Below are 20,886 nucleotides of genomic sequence, written 5' to 3' on the forward strand. Positions count from 1 at the left end.
CACCGTGAAGTAAACTACTTTTATGGCATGCTTTTTATCTCACCTTGTCTCAAATCAAAAGCACCCAAACAATTTACAAGAAATGAAGCATACTGTATTGTCTTTGGCAAGTTCAGGGAAACTTGACATAATGTAATTTACTGGAACTCATGCTTCTTTTTTAGAAGTATTTGTTATTTATAGTCTCATACTCTCAGGTCAATCTCAGAACAAGACACGATACACAGACACAAGTAAAAGTTCCATCTATGATTCAGAGCACATAGTAGCTCAACTGTGTTGCCGTATATGATTAGGATAATTTTTAACTCATCCAAAACACTAATTACTTCTGTGTTAAATTTAGGTAAAGATGCTTCCCTTCCTTGTACAGTGCTGCAGCATTTTTTGATACGATGTTAAATAAGGTGAATGTTTAGCAGAAGTATGGCTTCAGGCGTGTACCCAGTTACTCCATCCGTAAGCGATGTAGTGCATAGGGAGACTGGGAAACCAAAGGAATACAGCCAGTGCACAGTTTTGGAGGGCCGGTTATTCCAAAACTCAGCCGTGACGAGCGCTGTCACTGCGCAAAGCCGTGCAGCGGTTAGTCTCGCTGCCTGCTGCTGCCTCCCGCAGAACCGGCAGCGGAGCGCGGGCGGTCCGCGAAGGAGGAGGGAGCTCCTGCAAATCCTGCTGCCTCCTCCATCCTCCGAGCGCCCCGTGGAGCGCGGCTGCGCAAGCCCAGCCTCAACGGCGGCTCTACCCAGCATCGGGATGGCGCACGGACGCGGTTCGGCTCGGCTGTCGCCGCAGATGTGCTGTGCAGAGGTGCCGTCCAGATGTGGCCGGTGAAGTCTTCAGCCACCCGCACCCCGTCGAGATCCCCGGCGGCGACAGGGCGGCGCTGCCACGGGCTGGCAGCGCCGGGGCACTAACGCGGAGCAGCCCCCGGACGTTGGTCGCCCGGGGCGCGCGAGCTGCCGTTAGCACCGTGCGCCGGTCACGCGCGCGGAGCGCCCCCTCGGCCACGCCCGGGCGGTTGGCGCTTCCGGCCGCCCCGCCCCCAACCGCCCCGCCCAATCAGCGGCGCGCGCTCCGCCCCTCCCCGCTGCCCGCGGAGATGTCAGCGGAGCTATCGCGAGAAGTGACGGAAGCCTGTTGGGGACCCGGCCTTTAATGTGCGGTTCGGCCCGCGTTCCCGGGGTGAGTTTGTAAACACGAGCGCGGCCCGGCGGCGGCTCCTCCTTCTTCCGCGCTGCGGCGGCGCCCGGGCGGGTGGGCGAGCGCGTGCACCGGGGGCGGAGGAGGCGGGAGCGGCCCCGCTCGGCAGTAGGCGGGGGATACCCGGGAGGCAGTAACATGGCGCCGCCGCTCCTCTTCACGGCAGCCCCCTCCCCCACCGCGGCCTGAGGCTCCCGCCGCCCCTGGAGCCGGGGCGCGGCGGCCCAGCCGGCGCCGCGGAGACCGTTACCCGCCCGGAGGTAGGGGTGCTGGGGGCGCCCCGAGGGAGAGGGGCGGGGCGGAGAGGCGAACGGGCGAAGGGGCTGCGGCTCCCCGCGCCCGGAAGCGGGCTGCCCCGCGGGGGCAGCGGCGGTACCTGCCCCGGGCCCGGCCCGCGGCGGGGGCTGAACAGCAGGGCGGAGGGCAGCCGGAAAGGGGCAGCCTGGCCTGGCCCTTCCGTCTCAGCTGTGCTCCAAGGAGGCCTCTCCCTGCATCCATCTTCTGCTCTGAGGGGAGATCGTGGTCCGTACCCGGTGCTGGTGCAGAGGGCGCCGAGAGGGGCACCGTGGCGGGGTGTGTGCTGCGGGGGAGGGTAGGAACAGTTTTTGTGCACCAGAGGGAGGACTTGGCCTGCCTGGGAGCTGGCCATGGACGTGGTCCTTTTGGACCAGTTGCCCCATTGACTTGGCCTGTTATTGTGCATTATGCTTCTCGAGTTATCTTAAAAGGTGTCTGAAGCTTTCATGTGAAAAAACGCATCACAGGCCCTCAAGCAATGATGGCTGCATGATATTTCAGGCACAAACGTTTTATGCCACAGCGAAACTTGATGTTTGGAGTTAAGGGATATGTGTGCTGCCATGTTGCTTCTGCGGTCATTCATTCTACAATCTTTCTCCATCCCTATTCTTGAAACAGGATTCAGGAGTATATTTCGATGTCCCTTCCATGCGCTCTGTGTCACTCACTTGCATTTTGTTATGTTACTTTCTCCCAGAAAATTTATCTTCAAATAGTGATGCTGTCACCTGTTTCCTTATGCTAGGAGAAATTCTAATAAAGCTGGAAGTTCTGAATCATCTGCTACTTTCCAAATAGTGACCCTGAATATGGCCAAAGTGTACTTTCTTTTTCACCTTTTAAAATAATATTTTTTATTCTTGTCATATTATACTCATGGCAGTGAGCGTCACGTCCTAAGCTCTTGCTGAGTGTAAAGCTATGTAAAGTTAATAATAACAGATGTTCCTGAAGTTAAGGTCATAATACTGCTAGGTCTGTGTTAGATGGTAAGTTCAGCACTAGCCGATAGGATGAGGAGGACTTTTCCTTGTGGTCCTAGTCTTCCATAAGTGTCTAGGCATGATTTTTTCAGCCTTCTGCTGAAACATAAGTTACTGTCTATTAATGGACATCCAGTTGCAGACATAATTTTAGGGGGCCAAGCTATAGTCAAGTTAGGTGTTCACTTGAATTCTCTTAGTGTTTATAATTCTGCATTCCAGAATCAAAATTGGAAAATTGTTGTCTTAAAAAAAAAAACAACCAACAAAGCAATAACTTTGTCAGGGACTACTTGTTAAATAATGCATCAAAATAAATGTGAAATAATGAAGAAACCTTAAAGTGTACGTGAAGTGAAGCAGCTTTTTTAAAAATCCATTATGAGTTTGAGTTTTAATACCGATATTTCATGCTAATACTTAATCAACTACTTAAGCCTTTGATCATCTTCACAGTGTAGTTGATATTTCTATCCTGATTTGAATTCTAGAAATATGAACGTGTTTGGTATGTCTGGCTTTTCCAGAAGCTTCTAGACTATGCAGCATCTAACATAAGGTGCTTTCAGGTCTTAAATTTGATCATACATCATTTTATAAATAATTTTGGTTTTGATGCTACTTCTGTTTTGTGGCAAATATTGTGCAGCCTTTTGATCTTGTTTAACTGAATTTTGGGTGTATCTGTTGCCTAAAATTCCTTTTCTGTCATCAACTATTCTTTTTTTTTCCTTCCACTATTAATTAGTTTAAACTTACAAATGCACATTTATATCTCTAAGAAGCTTTATTAACTTTAAAAGTTTTTCTAATCTCAACTCTTTTTTTATGTTCTTTTAAAATAATCTTGAATTTCTGTGTAAAAATAATGCATTAACTGTTTTCAAAGGAGCGAACATGATTCAATACTATTAACTTCGGTTTTGGAATAATGAATATATTTCAAGTTATCATTGTTCTCCTGCATAACTTAACTACGTTTGTCTCAAATCACTAATGTGCACTCTAAGGAAGCGTTGGATATAGTTAGTGATAGAAATAAGAGTCAGTGTTTAATAACTATGCAATGAATATTTTTTCAAGTTTATGCTAGACTGTTTCCAGCTTTGTTCTGTGTCATTTTCAGTTCAACCTGAGAACTTTTCCATTAGCTTCAGTTCGGATAGGAGCCTCTCTTCAGTGAGTTATTTCAAGCATGTTTCCCTTTCTAGGTAGTGCCACTGGTCATTTATGTTATTGCTTACAGGAAAGAAAAAAGATCATTCTGTTTTAATGAGCAATAGGAGTCCTGTAGTGGAGAAGAGGAGACTGAGGGGGGACTTCATTAATGTTTATAAATATGTAAAGGGTGACTGTCATGAGGATGGAGCCAGGCTCTTCTCACTGGCATCCAGTGGTAGGACAAGGGGAAATGGATATAAGCCGGAACATAGGAGGTTCCGCTTAAACATGAGGAAGAGCTTCTTCCCAGTAAGGGTAACGGAACACTGGAACGGGCTGCCAAGAGAGGTTGTGGAGTCTCCTTCTCTGGAGATGTTCAAAACCCGCCTGGACGCGTTCTTGTGTGATCTGATCTAGGTGGTCCTGCTCCGGCAGGGGGATTGGACTAGATGATCCTCTGAGGTCTCTTCCAATCCCTAACATTCTATGATTTTTTTTTTAAGTTAAATTCTTAATTATTGTATTCAGTTTTATACTTCAGAGGGGCAATCTGAAAATAATGTAAAAATTAGGTAACTTTTTGTTAAACATTTTTTTTTTAAATTTATTGAAGCTAATGTAGCAAAAGGAGATTGGATTTCTAATGTTTGTTAGGTTGATGGGCAATATTAAGACATTCAATCCTAGATGAATGAGCAGGGGAAGGTAAGTCCTAATATCTCTCTAAGCAAATTATGAAAAGATCAGGGGAATATTAACCTCTATATATTTCTTCTCTGAGGCTCATTGGCCTTTCACTTATCTACAAGAGCCGTATTCAAACAGCATGATTTTTCAGTAAGTCAAAGAAAGATCAAGGTGCCTCTGAAAAAATCCTTAAGCCAGGGGGTTGACTTGGGAGCAGCCATATTCAGCCAGCAGGAAGTGGTAGGCCTAAGGACCTTTCTTTTTTCCATTCGTGCTTTCTGTTTACCAGAAATGTACCTTTATGTGGAAGAAGCCTGCTCCTTCAGCAAAGCTGAAATAACTTAATTGCTTTGGTTCTGTACATGTGACTATCTGCCCAGCTGGCTTTCTTGGTCTTATTTCAACTTAAGTCAATTGTCCTCACTTCTCACATCTCTTTCTTCTTGACCAGATGCTCTCCTGTTTCTTTAGAGAGTCTTTATAGAACCAAGGAAGGAATGGAATTAACTTTAGACATCAGTTACAAGCTGTTAACTAATAACATCAGGAAAAAATGCCTAACATTTGACTTCTCCGAGCAGTATGGTGCAGGCATCACATTCTTTCTTATTCTTCCCCAGAACTCTCTGAAACAGATCATGTGTCTTCTAGGAAATAGTACAACCACTCTGTTAAGCAGTGAAGTATGAAGAAAAAGCTCCCATTTTCCTGTTCACCAATTTTGAGATTTACAACCTTTAAACATTCTGGACTATGGCTTATAGTTTTCTTGCAGAATCTACTGAGCTACTTTCTTGTGATCCCATTCTCTTTATAAGAGGAATGGTTTTATTTTTCAGACTTCTTCTCCTCTGTTCTCTTAATTGTTCAGTTTTGTTTTTTAGGAATGTGAAATTCTATGGCAGTACACAAATACAGTCAGAACGCTCTTGAAAGTGTACTTTAATGGTCAAATATTAATTACACCACTTTTGATTCACCTTTCTTGTTTTGTGTTGTAGGAAACTGAAAAAATAGCTGTTCCTATCCCTCCAGGTAAGTGTAGCAATGATTTTTTTTTTCCTTTCAAATACAAATTTTGATTTTACTTATTTGTGTTACTTCTTAGCAAGTGGTGTGTTCTACATACTAACTTCTGATTTTTGCTGAAAGCAAAACTTGTGAGTCTGTCTCTGTAGAAAATTGTGGAAATAAAGATAGGCACAAATGTGGGAGGTGATTAAAATTTATGCTGCATAATGCTGCATGCAAGTATTGAAAGTATAAAAGGTGCTCGGTTCATTTTGATTTGCATTGGTTCGTTTAGTTGCATGAGAAAGCCATCTCTTTTAATTTTGAAGTTTTTAAATCTGGAAAACAAAAATAGCTACTTTTTCATCTAAAGAAGGATATATTTTAAAATTCTTGTACGGAGCCAGACAAAACACTGAATTCAACTCTTCAGGTAACCATTAAGAGAATGTTATTCTTTACTGTGGCAAATATATTCAGTCCACTTGACTTTACTTTGAAGAAATGTGCACCTCAAGTAGAACTCTTAAAATTGATAAAGACTTTGAAAAAATTTGACTTTTCCGTTTTATGCTTCAGTTTCCTATTGTAAAATAAAGCTTTAAAGTAGAATATTAAAAATCTTATGCTACCTAAAGTAATTACGCACTAGGATGAGATCTACAGAAAAGCTTACTAAGAGTTAATAATTCCGTATACAGTAAGAGTTTTTATCTTGCAGTAAGAAAGGGCACAGATCAAATGTAAAGAATAAAAGGAAATGTTGAATAGACATGATTGGTCTTGAGGAAATGCAAACATCCGTTGGAAAATAAATTACTGGTGCTGTAACTTAAGCACTTTGTAATGTACAGACCTAAGGGAGACTACATGCTGATGGACTACTATGCGTGCAATACTCTGGGGGGGTGGGGGGATGGTATGTGTGGGTGTCTCACGAGAGCAGAGGGGCAGAATCACCTCCCTCAACAGTTTAGGCTGTTTTCTTCGATGCTGTTAGTGTTAGCCCTGAAATGACAGGAGGGCAGTCTCTGTATCGCTCTGGTCCTTAGAATAAGTAATTACAGGGTAAGACTGCAGAGCCCATGAGCAGGTTGGGGCATACAGCATGCTTTATACTGGTAAAGTGTTAGAGGCTTTAGCTACAAGTCTGATGAATCTTTATTAGGTATGTGTGAAGAATGGTTATTTTTTTTTTTCCTCTTAGTAAATTTGGAGAGGTTTTTGCAAGAATTATCAATATGTATACATTTTGAACAGCTATTTAAATGTTTAATAGAAAAAAATTTTGAATTGAGGTGTCAATTGTGTTTTCCATGGTCCTGTATGTGTGGAAGTAAGATAAAACAGAAAAACCTTTACCAGTAAAATAAGCCAACAAGACATTGATTAAGTCAGTGTATGATCCTATGCTTTTACAAATTGCCTACAGGAATATATTTTGGAAGCAAGCCTCAGAGTATGTAGTAATACTTTGCAGAAAGTGTACCTAAGATGTTTAGTTAAAATCTTATAAAAGTAATTGTTGAAGCTATTTTTGTAGCGCATTTAGATAAACATCAGTGAGATGTTTTATAGAAACATCTTTATTTTTTAAATAAGCATACTGTCCTAAATATTAGTAAATTGCTTGCAAACGTGTTTTTGTTTCTCTGTATTATATATACTTTAAACATGTATACATACTTATATATTTTACTGTACTGTTTGCTTTCCAAAAGTGATAAAAGAGGCTTATGTCATTTTAAATAGTGGCGATGTTAAAGTATTTTACTTTTGTGTTATAAGTATGGAGCAAATATCAAAAAAGTGAGATTACTTTCTGATTTAAGTACCAAAGTTGATTATACTGCTGAGATTATTTGATGTTCAGCTCTGATCCTATTTCTCAGTGTAACTCAGAAGAATTCTATGTAGGGGTTTCTTTATGCTACTGAAAGGAATTTAGGGTTAGAAGACTTAGAGAAGAAAGTTGCAGTTCACTGGACTGTAGTAATCACTTCACTGAACTGTTCAGTTTATCTGAAGAGATAAGGCTGGAGTTTCACACTCAGATTCAATTGCTTCAGGAACCATCTTTTTTCTATGGGACAAGGTGTTTGCTGTTGCCTGGGTAACAATCCAAGGTGGCTATAATTCATCTCTAGTGATTGGATTAGCAGTTTATGTACTTTATTTCTCATTTGGTCGAGTGAGTAACATCTTTGTCAAGATAGCTTTTAAGTTGCTATTTTGGTTTTCAGAGAAAGAGTATTTTCTAAATTCTTCTTTCTTAGTGTGATATTCTCTCTTAGAGCAGTCAGTCTCTAATAGCTTTTGAAACTAGTGTGGCAATCTCAAACTACTTTTCTGAAAATTTGCCTTCTGTGTGTTAGTCATCTTGTTCCGTTCAGGCAACAAACAGTCCAGAAGGAAAAGAAGAGGCAAAGTATAGGGTTGGTTGGTCATTTAGTTTTCCCTAGCAGCAGCAGCAGTTCTAGTTGTTGGACTGTAAAGTTAACGACGCCAAGTCTTCTAAAGCTGTCAGAACGTTACTGGAGTTTGGATTGCCTTTTGCTGTTGTTCACCTCTGTTTCTAGCTGTGACATCTTTATGGTGTCCTTGAAATTTCAAAGTTATCTTGGGTTGCTCGGAATTTCATCCACTCAAATTTTCAATGTCTCCAAGGATGGAGATTCCACAGCCCCATTGGGAAGTCTGTTCCAGTGTTCAGCTGCCCTCGCTGTGTGATTTTTTTTTTTTTAAACTTTTTTCTTTTATTATTTCTTTTTCCCTCCTCTTACTCTTGCTCATAACTTTCTTGATGTGTCTTGTGAATGTTGCATCTCATCCTATTGCTGTACACAACCCAGAGTCTGGATCTGTCTTCTTGGTAACAGTACATTAGGTAGTGTAAGACAGCAAGTAGATCCTTCATTAGCCTTTCTTCTCCATGCTGAATGGACTTTGCTTCCTGATACTTCTCTTGTGTGTAATAGTCCAACCTCTTAACTATTTTGGTGGGGCTTCTGCTGATTTCTCTCCAGTTTGGTGTCTGTCTTAAGGGCTCAAAACTGGACACAGCACTCCAGCTGTAGCCTCATGAGTGCCAGATAAAGGAGAAGAATCACTTGTCTTCATCTGGTTGCTATGCTCTTGCTAACTCAGCCCAGTAGGCTGTTAGGTTTTAATGCTGCAAGCAACACAATGCTGAATTGTGTTCAGTTTGTTCTCCACCAAGAGTTACAGGTTCTACCCCAAAGCTTCTTGACAGCCTCTTGCCCCTCAGCTGGCGCTGTTGCATGGAATTATTTCATTCCAGGTGCAAGCTTTATGTTTGTCTTTGACAGGTAAATACAATCCTTGCCAATTTGGCTGCACTAATGAATGTGAACCTTTTGTTTTCCCATCCTGTCAGATCCAGTTTCTGTTTAGATTTATAGTGTCCGAGGTCTTGCTGGAATGTGTAAGTGAACTTCTTTTTTATGCTTTTAAGTGCAAAAATTTTCAGTGCTTCAAGATACCTTTTTTTTTTTACCCCCTCAAATTTTAGCTGGAATCCCTTTACAAGGCGTTACTTCGCAAAATTCCTTGTGGCCTGAAGTCAAATAATACAAAGATTAGGAAATGAATTTATCTTCAACTTTTCAGTAAGTTTGCCGGGAGGACAATGCTTTTTTCTTTTTTGCAAGGATTGATTTTTAGTTTATAAATTAGGCATTCAAAATTCACCGGCTTCACAAACCAAAACCTGGAACCAGATAAAGACTTCATATGCAAATACATGTTTTGGTAATACTCCTTTAAAAGAGAAAATGAGCAGACTTGAAAAATGGATCTCTACAGCTTATGACCTAAGAAAAATACTAACAGCATGGATGGGGATTTTATGGCTGATACTATGCACTTGTCAAAGATTGGCAACAAGCTATAGTAACAGTGGAAAAAATGTCCTACATGCACATTTGTTAATCAAAATATTCATTCTTTGGATAAACCCAAATAGAGTTGTTTCTTACACCTTCAGACATTCCTGATACGGATATAACTCCTCTACTCATAATATATATCCGTACGTGCATATTGTAGCCACATATAACTGTATGGTGCCCCATGATCAAGATTTAACAAAGCAAATTCCTTTTGAGATCTGGAAACTGACTCTGTTAGTTTTACACCTGCATTTGGAAAAATAAAAAACACTGACTTGCATAGCTGGACAAGGATAATAAGCTTGTGGGATAGGTTTTAAGTGTCTGTTGAAGTTACAGATAATGTAAGGATGTAATCTGAAAGTTTCATTGGTATTTTTTACTCTGAAGCCTTAGTAATGAGTATTCGAACTTGCTCATAACCTTGTTAATGCTCTTTATTGGTGACAGTACCAAGTTCATAGTTTGTACAGTTCAAGAACTATTTCATCCCTTCAGAAACTTGAGAGAGGTTATGACCTCTTTGCAAAGAACAGCAGAACAGTCTCCATCCCTGATTTGCTTTGGCATCCTTTCTTTGGGACATAAATGTTTCCCTGAGTTGTCAGTGCCAAAGACTCTAAAGTTTCTGGCAGCCATTCATCTCTTCTTGGCTGTGATCTCAGCTTAGTATCCTCATTCTGTTGAACATACATATTTAGAAGTGACACTTTGGAATCTCCTCCACTCCATGTTTTGCTTCTTTGCTATTCAGTGCCCATGACCAAGGACACTGGGGTCTCCTTCTTCTTGAAGTAATATCCAAAAAGTCTATACAGTGTTTTTTTTACTGTACAGGTGCAGGCAAAAGGATCAGGTAATGTGTTCCCTACAGATCTCTGAGGTGTTAACTGACTTGATCTGTCTTGTATCTGATGCTAGGTAGTGTACCAGAGGCATACATTCTTAGGATGGTTAGACAGTTTCAGAAGCCTTGCAACTTTTCATGACCAGCCTGCTGGGGACACATGGTTTTATTCTGCTTATGATCTTTAATCATAAAGACATCTTTATGTGCTTCATCAAGCTAAGCAGTATTCAGAACTAACATTGTTAGATCTCCATACAAATACGCATATTTAAAGATGAATATATTTCCTCCAGGGTAGAGCCACAGATGGGTTGAGAGTGCTGGTCATCTCCTGGGTAATTAGCTAATTTGGTACATTCATTCCCCCCCGCCCACCCTGTTGCTTGACCTTAAAATGAGGTAACTTTACTGTTGAGATTAGTTACTCATCACTATTGGGTTTAGTGATGTGACAACAATATCTTCATTTTTATGTGTTCATTGTAGCAGGACTTTTATTATTTTTTTCTCATTGATGTCACAGCTTCCACATACTAGTCTTATGCATTGTCCATAACAGGTTGGCTCAATTCTGTCCATGTCCCTCTTTCTCTTCCTGAAGCAGAGCGATGGTACTTTGTGATGTTTGTTCCGTGCTTGAAGGGGGAGAAAGTAGAAGCATCTCTTTCTGTCTGAGAGAATGCATAACTAACGAGAGGATGTATTGAAGTAAACCATTTCTTTAAAAAAAACTGGCGTGCTTCATGGGTGAATAGTGGTCATTATGTCATTTATCTATACAAAATAATGTATTATTACATGTTTAACATGCATAGTAATTAATATCTTCTTTCAGTTACAGTTCATTGCCATGAAAAGGAGGATATGATAGTTTGCCCTATGAAACAGTTTTATATGTGAAATCTGGCAGGTATGTATATTAGTATGTGGTAAGTATGCAAAACAGCACAAAATATAATTAATATCTACTGCTGCTTTCTCAAATATTTTTTAGCCTGTTAGTAAGTTAGTTGTATAGCTGAAACATTACTAAAGTACATGTTTTTGTAGTTAAATTTGTAATAGTTTACATAAAGGGCTATCTGCTAACTTATCTTTAAACATGAGCTTTAAAGATTATGAAAAGCTAAGGAATCAACCACTTTTTCTCATCTGGTGGTGCTGTGTCCTTGACTACTCCATGTCCTCTGCTGCTTTATTCTTTTTTTAATTTCGGGAACTGGATCATCATTACAATGTATTTTTATTTTAGTAACAAGTTTTCTTACTATGGTTTCAGATACTTTGTGCAGTTAGTCTTATTACAGATGAATACTTGCCTTTCTGATTGAGATGTATGTTCAAAACCTACTATGTCTGTATTGGGTTTTGTGTGACTTCCTGACAAAGCTTGGAATCCAGACTCTGCTTGAATCCTAGGTATTTAGATTCTTAGTGTAGCCAGAAGGCAGAAATTCTTGCTCATGCAATATTAAAATGTCCTGTGGGTGTTGATGTATTGACAATCTGTAGCAATATTTGTAAAATTTGTTCTGCTCTTTTTTCAATACAGGTAGCACAACGACCTGTGGAATATGAGTGATGACAAACCCTTTTTATGCACTGCCCCTGGATGTGGCCAGGTAATGGCCTGTCTTAAAGTTATTAACATTGATCAAATAAAAGTAAAACGTATTTCTAGGGATCAAAGAAAAGAGGATTTATGGTAGTTGATAGAAAGTATCTTATGTTTTGCTGAAAAGCAGGTGGCAGCAAGAATTTCTAGCATTTTATGTTTATTCAGGAAATGCTATCCATAGAAGAAGAAAACTACTTAAATTACCCTTTGTGAGCTGAGAACAATTTCGTTTGTTAGCCCTGCTTTGTTTTCTTTCACTAAAAAAAATAAATCAAGAAACATCCTAATTTGTATCAGGTAACCTGTATTTTTCAGAATATTTCAGTGTTAGTGGGGAGCTCATTGTGAAGCTTGCTTGTCACTAATCTTCAGAACTACGGTGACTGCGAATATTTCATGGCATAATTTTTGTTTGTGTATATTTTTGTATATAGGAAGATGCTAACAGTATGCACGCCACAAAGTGTATGTCAATTCCTATTATAGTTTTAACATATTCTATTAATAGCTCTAGTAGATACGATACAGAGCTCAATGTAAGCAGGAAAGTGAAAGTATTACTGAGTATTTTAGCACATGGTTTCTTAAAAGGAAACTGTCTTAACACTTTTAATTTAGTAACCTGAAAATAAACGAATTTGCATTATCTGCTGCACGAGGTGAACATCCCTACTTTCTTAATATAGAATTAACTTCTTAAAGAAGATGAATTTTTTCATTATATTATCTCTGCTGCCTTTGTATAAAATTGATTTCTTAAGCTATATTTTTTCATTATATTAGTGCACTTGGATTTATTTGGATTTTGAGTTCAAAATATTTTTATTCTGAAAATTTAGTTTTTATGATGAATGACAGCATTAATGTTATATTAATGGAGCCATCTGTATTTAAAGCAGGAAAGGACTAGGATTTTTTTATCAGTTCTAATGTGTTCAGAGACATGAAAAGTAACAGAAGACTGCTTTCTCCTAAGCAACCTTTGTCCCCATCCTATTTGAATCTCGTTTTGATGTAAGCTCTGTCAGAAGTGTTTTGGCAACAAAATCTTGTAGAAAGCGCATCATGTGGCTACAGCAATCCTTGATTCCAGTGAAAGAGAATAGAGAAGTTCATGTCCCTGAAAACGGGCAAGGCTTCTCCAGATGCCAGCTCATACTGTAGACTAGAGAAAGGGAGTCAGGATCTGGAGATCCTATTCCCTCTGAAGGAGCTTCTCCATCACGTAGTAGCGACAGAAAGATATACTTAAGTCTCTTAGTGGGATAGCACACCGAAGTTTCTGGCTTATGCTGTATCTAGAGATAAGGCACAGAAGCTGTGGAAAGCTGGGCATTTGGAACCCTTGGCAACAGAGTTCTAACAAAAAAAAAGTGTCTGGGCTGTTATCACTGTCTTTTGGTGATCCTGCATTTTTAATTTCCCCTCTCAGTTTCACACATACGCGTCCTTTCTCACAGAAATATTCTGGATGACTGTACTCTGAGGTCAACTAAGCTTTCTGTGTTGATTTCTGAGAGATGATACTTGGTGTGTATCTGTTACCAGATATACGTGGAGTCACTTAAATTCTTGAGGAATAATCAGAAACATAATTTGGGGCTCAAATGTTCACAAAAAAAAGTAAGAACTTGAATATTTTGTAAAATGTGTTCTTCTTAGAAACCTGCATCTTGGGAAATGTTTTCTTGGATTGTCTCAATTGGAACACTAACTTTGCCCACAATTACAGTTGCATAGCAAATTTCAAGTTAGTAAGAATAGCTATTTTACAGCACCTAGTTTGCCTGCTTAGTGCTTTTTTTTTTTTAAAGAATGTACCCCAGATTTGGGGGAAAGTATGCACAAAACTGGCATACTTCTGAAAACTGGAGAGATTTTTAAAATGCTGGTAAGTTTAGTTCATTCACAACTTTTCAGTTGTCTAATACTCCAGTTTTTCCCATTCTGTCTGTCTCTTATTTTATATAGTAAATGGTCAGGAGCAGGAGCTATACTTTATTTTTACACTATTACAGTGAAGTCTGTGTTTGTGAATACAGATCAATTCTCATTTTTGTGATAATACACACAATACAGAAATCAAATACTGATAATCAGTTACTAAGTATTGTCAAGATCCATTAGTGTAGCAAATGGCTGTTTGCTAACAGTTAATGAAGTCTGCAGCACTCTGAAATTTTATCTTGAACTTTTGATGAATGCAGGTACTTATACTGCCATTTCCCCCATATCATTATGATTTTTTTTATAGTTTGAGTTTTATAATATTTCTACTTGGTGCTGTTGACCAAAGAGCAGGATATATCTGCCTAGGAGGATTGTGTGTTAATGCAGTAGTGATAGTTTTACATGTTGTTAAAGTTACCTTCTATAGAATTGCATTTACTTTGTTCACACTCAAAATTACAACTACTTCTTAAAACTTTCTGCTGCAGCGTTTTACCAATGAGGATCATTTGGCTGTCCATAAGCATAAACATGAGATGACACTGAAATTTGGTCCGGCTCGTAATGATAGTGTCATTGTGGCTGGTCAGTATATATTTTTATAACTAGTTTATTCACTTTTCTGCTGGAATGAGCATATGTTTTATGTGTTTCCTGTATATACTGCATAGACACATGTTAAAAGGATATGAAACATTTTCTTCACTATAATTGTCTGCAATGTGTGCTTATGTATAAAAATATTGCCTAATTAGCTTTTGTCAGAACTTGAAGCCAATATTATTCTCCATAAGTAACTTTTATTTGGATCTGATATGTAATCTAAATACTTTTCAATTATCAATACTTTAATAATTGATTAAATTATGTAATAAGCATTCAGTAACAACACACACTACTAAAGGCTATGCCCAACAGGATTTGTAAATAGATTAAACTGTATTTAAGTTTTAGTTACTCGTTGACATTACTTGTCTCTTAAATTTTATAATATGTAGTGGTTTTTTACGTACTATGGTGACATTAGATGAATGAATCAGTAACTATTATTTTTTAAATGGAATAGTAGAAGAAAGATAATTTTTTTTGTTGTAATTTTAGCTAAAATTCAAAATAATTTTACTATATTTCCACCTCTGAATTCATGGTGTACCCGAGGTCAGTTGTAACTGACTTTTTTGTTTGTTCAGGATCAGAAGTAATCACCAACGGTTGATCGATTGCATTATAAATCTCGAAGTTCTTGAATGAAGATAGAACATGTTAATTATTTTAGTTACAGTCAGACTGGGTTGGGTTTTTTTTTTCAGTGAATGAACAGCCTAAATGAACTTCACAGAGGCTTTCAAACATTTTCAGAATATTTTTTCCTTGTGAGTGGTTAATTTGTTAGAATGAGCAGACAAAAAAAATGCTACTCTTAAACCAGCAGTTACACGTTTTAAAATTCTAAATGCGATCCTTGTAATTTATACTGTAAAGAAGAGGTCTTGTCAAATAATGAAGTGTTTGAGAATGAGACCGTGGCAGTGTCCGTCTCTTTGCAGCCACATTGTGGCGTATGAACTGTTAGTCGTAAACACCAGCTTATGTTAGTGAGGTGCACTTAATAGTGCTCTAGGATGTTTGAAAGGCAGGTAACTGTGGCAAATGGGCTAATTTTGACCTGGTAATAATAGTGAAATAAGGGAAACTTCTATAGTAACAAACTTTATAGAAATGCTTTTTTGAAACTGTTTCATGCAGCAGTCAGCCATATACCAAAAGTCTTATGAGTCCCCCGTGACTGCACAGGTGTCATAGAAGTCAGTACGATCTTATGTACAATATCACACTTCCTTTTTACACGTTCCATGTGCTCGAAAGTAATCACTACTGTTTTCACAGTCAGAGAAGAAAGAAGCAAACTGTCTGTGAGCTGTGTACTTCTTGTTTTAAACGAAAGCCTTCATGTAGGCCTTATCTTTGTCCGAAAATAGAGCTTACTTGCTCACTGACGTGATCTGCTATGCTAGACTAGGCGCTTGAGAGTACCTCCCTCTGGTTTCTGGGCACAGACAGAAGAAATGCTTTGATACCCTCCCAAAACTGTGAGGACTTAGTAGTTTGCAAGATTCAGTTGGTTGTCTCCAGCAGGTGGAGCATGCCTTCTGCTTCCCCTCCCTGCAAGGCAGAAAGGAGCCTGCTTGCAGGGCGTAAGGAAGTTCTTGACCACATCATCTCTTTCTATTTGCTTTTGTTCTAAAAAATATTTATAAGTAGATCTGTAAATGGTATTTTAAAATTAAAAATAAATTTGTTCGTTTCAGATCAGACACCAACACCAACTCGATTCTTGAAGAACTGTGAAGAAGTGGGCTTATTCAATGAATTAGCAAGTCCTTTTGAAAATGAGTTTAAAAAGGCTTCCGAAGATGACATTAAGAAAGTATGTTCAAAAACTTTCTTCTCAGAGGTTCTACTTTTTTCATATCAGAAATTAAATTTAAAAAAGCAAACTTTGGATTTATATATTCCCTTTAAGCTCTACTAATAATCATTTGCCAGCTGCTTATATGCATTGTATGGAGAGAATACAAATCTAAGATCACACTCCTGAAGATGAGTTCACCCGATTAATTTGACACAGTTGGCATGGACAATGGGACACATTGACTTTGTCTTAATTCTTTAAGCATCTAGTCTATATATGTTGAAGTTAATAATTAGCTTTGATTGAAATTTCATTAGGCTCTGAATAAGCAAAAAATAAGTCTGAAAAGGAAAGAGTTTTTGCAGAAAGACAGACGTTTGCAAGGAACCTGTATGAACAGGGTAGTATGGGAACACTGATTATTTTGATTAGTTTTAAAATACTGATGTTATTCTAAGAACCAATAGTAATAATAATGAGAGTTAAATATTGACTAAAGAAGTATTAGCAATTTGGTTATAATTGTATTCACTATGTGTTGAAATCACTTTTGCCAAGAAATTATTGATCACAACCTAAACATCTACTATTTTTAATGTACAGAATGAAATATAAGGAAAATCTGGGCTGTGTATGTTTAGCAACTTCATTTTTTATTTTGTGAGGAATTTCCCATACATTTATTTTCTTCTATTTATTTTAATACTTCCCAGTCATAACTGGTTAGGGGCCCGAACACTTAAAACACTTTTGCAAATGAAAAATTTTGTTCAATGTCTGCTTTGAATAATTCTGTCTTTGGTTGATTATCTAGTTGACTTTCATAGGCAGTGATAAAAAGTATCTTTTTATACTTACGTATACAGAATTTTGCAGAATCAGTGTCTGTGTTTTCTTTGTTTCAGTAAAGATTTTAATAGGTGCTTGTGAATAGGATGGATTATTATCCATTCCTGACAAAGCCTCCCTCTTGCTTTGTTACTGCAACTATACCAAATCATGATTTTGAAAATTTTTTTTCATTAGTATATACTAACTGTTCTTAAAACACGACATATGGTAATACCGATTCTGGATTAACTAATACTGTATTTTCTGTGTAATTTACCACTATCTTGGAGGAGGTTATAGGTATTGCAAAATATTTTAAGCATTTCAACAGTTTCTTTAATTGATAATAATTTTCCAAGCTGCCCTCTGTGTAACAAGAAGAAATGCAGTCCTGCCATATCTCTGGTTGATCAATAATACACAAACAATCATGGCAAGGGGTAGAAAAATGGTAGAAAAATTTACCATAATAGCACCCTTTCTAGGGGGTTGATCATTTAGGTTTTTCTGTCATATTTAATATTCAGATGTGATATGAAAAAGAGATTCCAACAGTCTTCCCTGCCCATTAGTAATATGCTCTATAGGAAAACTAGGAATTGAATTGAAAAAAATCAGGAGTATCTGGGAGAACAAAAATAGAAGGTGAGCTATGGGGAAAGCTTCTTCCAAAAGCGTTTAGATAGCAGACTAGACAGGAGTCAAGGCTTTCAAATATGTAGTATTCCTTTAAGTATTTTTGTAACTTAATTTCTTTGTGTTTTTTTCAGATATCCTGTTGGTTATATCTGTGTAGTAATATAAAACTTTAGTTATATAACTAAAGTATAATATAAATATTTATATAACTTTAGTTATATAACTTTTGTATAATATAAAAATATAATTGCTTTTTCAATAATTATTTACTGCAATAAGTTTGAAATTAATTGTCCACAGTAGCTTTATTAATTTGGAAATGTAGTTAGAATTTTGTGCTTTGTGGCATGTGATATAATAATTTATAGAAGGATAATACTTTCTTGTAGCTGTTTTTAAGTGTAGCACAGCCCTTCCTCAGCTGTAATTTTCCTGTGACTCTTGGGAACGGAAAACTTTTAAGAGTGTTTTTAATTCTCAAGAAATAAAATACTTAGTGTGACATTTGGTGTTCAAAGGCAATGTGTTACTGAAGATTGGTATTCGTGGAGATGCTGGAGAAATAGCCTTGACTGGTAGTGCATCTGCATCAAGATCCTCTGAACATCAAGACCTCCCTGTTGTTATAAGGCTGATATTTCTTTTTAGTTGTTTACATTTTTTTGCGTGTTTTAACTTTTTAGAAATTGAGTAATTTTGTTTTACGCTGTTGTTCTTAGATGCCACTAGATCTGTCTCCTCTCGCAACACCAATTATAAGAAATAAAATTGAAGAACCTTCTGTTGTAGAGACAACTCATCAAGATAGTCCTTTACCTCATCCAGAGTCTACTACCAATGATGAAAAGGTCAGAGCCCTTATTTTTATTCTATTTGGAATTCATTTTTTGAATCTCCTGATGATCTGTAAGTTTGTTGTGTGTGACGATAGCCATACTACTTAGCTGGTTGAAGGGAAAAGAATTTTCGTTTGCCATATTCCTGTGGATATATGCTTAATTTGTTTGATCTTTAGTTAGCTTTGCTTGCAGCAATTATTTCTTTTTCTCACACTGGCCATCCAGTAAAGCCAGAAAGGAAGTCCAACTTTGATATTCATACTATGATAGAAAAGGCTGAAGAGGCTCTTTATTCTGTTTTGTGCATCATCATTCATAAAAAAAGCAAAAAAAGTTCAGTTTCTTTGATTTTTATTTTTTTTATAATGTCAACAGTCTGAGACTCTTCATGTGTATATTTTTGTGTTTATCTTATGTTTTACCATAAATTGTTTTGTAGAACAGCAGGGGATGTTCTGCAAAAATGTACAGGGCTGAATGAGCTGTCTTTGAAAGTGAAGCACCAGATAATTTCGTTTCAAATTTTATACTCTGTAGGCTACAGCAGTATGTTTAAAAGTGGTGATCTCAGTTTAGTGTTTATTTGAATACTCATAGAAAGCTGAGATATTGTCTGTCACTAGAGGATGTTGCAGTCAAATCAGATTTAGAACTGTTGCTCTAAAGAAGTAGTAAATGGTTTAGTGGTAATGATAACTCCGATCTGCAAAATGTGGTGTTTTCATCATGTGGAGTTCTGAAGAATGCGAACTGAAGCAAAATCCATGAAATAAATTGATTATTTCTATTCCTACTTCAATAAATAAAAATATTAGGAGCAGAACATAATGAACCAATATGGTTGCTCTAGTCAGCCTTTTTTCTATGTGCATCTTCAGCATGCAATCTGCATTTGAAGGTCTTAGCTACCTTATTCCCAAAAATCAGGAGGACTTTTTAGGGTAACAGGGCAATTCAGGTTGGAAGGGACCGCAGGAAATTCCTGGTCCAGCTTCCTCCTCAGAGCTGAAGTTAGCTCTGAGATCAGACCAAGCTAGGCAGGGCTTTACGCAGTCTGATCTTGGAACCTCTGAGGAGGGAGGCTGCACAACCTCTCTGTGCTACCTGTTCCAGTGGAAGGCTGTCCTTGTGATGAAAGTATTTTTCTTTGGATCCAGTCAGAACCCTTCCAGTTTCAACTTGCCCGCCTTCTCTTATCCTACCAACAGGCACCAGTGTGAGAAGAGCCTTAAGCGTGTGACAGAAATTTAAGAGAGTTTCAATTCTCATTTCTCTTTACAAAGCTTTGCTGACTTTTGTTAGTTAGGAAGGATGAGTAATCATAGGTAATCAAGGTGATCTTGTAGTCAAAACCAGTAAAAGTATTTTGAAGGAATACATGTAAAGAGCTGCTTAGATTAAACAAATCATAGTCCAAATCTTAAGTCTTTATTTAATTTCTTCTTTATTTCAGAGGTTAGTTTGTTTTTTCACTGCGAATACTTACTCTAAGTACTCTAATTTTGGCAGGAGATAATATTAATATCTCTATACAGTAGTAGTTCAGTATCTCATTAGCATCATTACGAGTGAAAATTATATCTCAGTGCTTGGCAGTACTTATAAACTTGTCTCATTCATGATGTAATTTCAGCGTTGTCACTGTAACAGTGCTGAAGTGAAAAGCTGCTGCTGCTCAATGCTGTTCTGATGTCTGATTGTAGAGACAAGCTGAGCAAGGATGAGGGTGCTGCTTGGAGTGTGCTGCTGCTGAATGTGGCCTGCAGAAGTTGAGAAATGTGAGCAGAGTGTTGCTGTTTTCTCAGTTAGATCTTTATATTCTCCTTCTATAGATGTATTGAAGGAGGGAAGGTGTTTTTTTTCAGGGCATAGCTGATTTTAAAATACATATGTCACTATTACCATTTCATTGGCTGAATGTATTTTAGTAGCCTTAAATGATTACTGCCTGTTAATGAATGTGCAAGATGGTTCTGATTTTCCTTGGAGCTCTCAAACGAATTTCTTAGAGATTCTTGAAAATTTAGATTAATTATTTTCCTAGTTTTCTGAGAGTTCCCAGAGTTCTGTTAGGCCTCAATAAGAGTTGATATGCTGCTTTGAATAGACCAAGATATCATTAGAAGTATGTTAAGCCTTTTAGTCTTAGAATAATAAACAAACGAAACCTAATTTACTCTTTGAGAGTTTGAAAACTCATTATAGTTGCTTATTAACAGTACTTTGAAGGGTGGCCCTCAATAGAGTTTCATAAGTTGCTTGGTTGTTGTCAGATAGCTAATTGCCTAACTTAATTATTTTAAAACGGATTGTTTTCTTACAGTGATAATCAATTACAGCATTAGTTCTGGCCATCTACATTTCTCTGTAAAGAATTCTGTGTTCATTGATAGCATGAGAAAGTTATTACACGATATTTGCTTTTAGATACAAAATACTTGCAAATATGCATCTCTGAAAACACTTCTTAAATAAACTGTCTTCTGTAAA

At 37.8% G+C, this 20,886-nt stretch overlaps 1 protein-coding gene across 3 annotated transcripts in view; it reads left to right on the plus strand.

The window, feature by feature from the left end:
* The first annotated feature begins 1,136 nt into the window (after positions 1 to 1,136).
* The window catches only part of ATF2 (activating transcription factor 2), a 51,086-nt gene continuing 31,336 nt past the window's right edge, over positions 1,137 to 20,886 (plus strand). For 2 of the 3 annotated variants that reach the window (XM_086616104.1, XM_086616105.1), the window contains exons 1-7: positions 1,137 to 1,185; positions 5,336 to 5,369; positions 10,942 to 11,016; positions 11,659 to 11,728; positions 14,163 to 14,259; positions 15,984 to 16,102; positions 18,277 to 18,405. In XM_086616104.1, coding sequence (XP_086472230.1) covers positions 11,681 to 11,728; positions 14,163 to 14,259; positions 15,984 to 16,102; positions 18,277 to 18,405 — 393 coding nt within the window. In that variant the 5' untranslated portion in view covers positions 1,137 to 1,185; positions 5,336 to 5,369; positions 10,942 to 11,016; positions 11,659 to 11,680. Of the gene's footprint in view, positions 1,186 to 5,335; positions 5,370 to 10,941; positions 11,017 to 11,658; positions 11,729 to 14,162; positions 14,260 to 15,983; positions 16,103 to 18,276; positions 18,406 to 20,886 lie in introns of those variants that run through there. The other variant, XM_009978526.2, reaches the window with a different exon arrangement.

This window comes from Tauraco erythrolophus, chromosome 8 (genome assembly GCF_009769465.1).
Source record: "Tauraco erythrolophus isolate bTauEry1 chromosome 8, bTauEry1.pri, whole genome shotgun sequence".
Lineage (NCBI taxonomy): Eukaryota > Metazoa > Chordata > Aves > Musophagiformes > Musophagidae > Tauraco > Tauraco erythrolophus.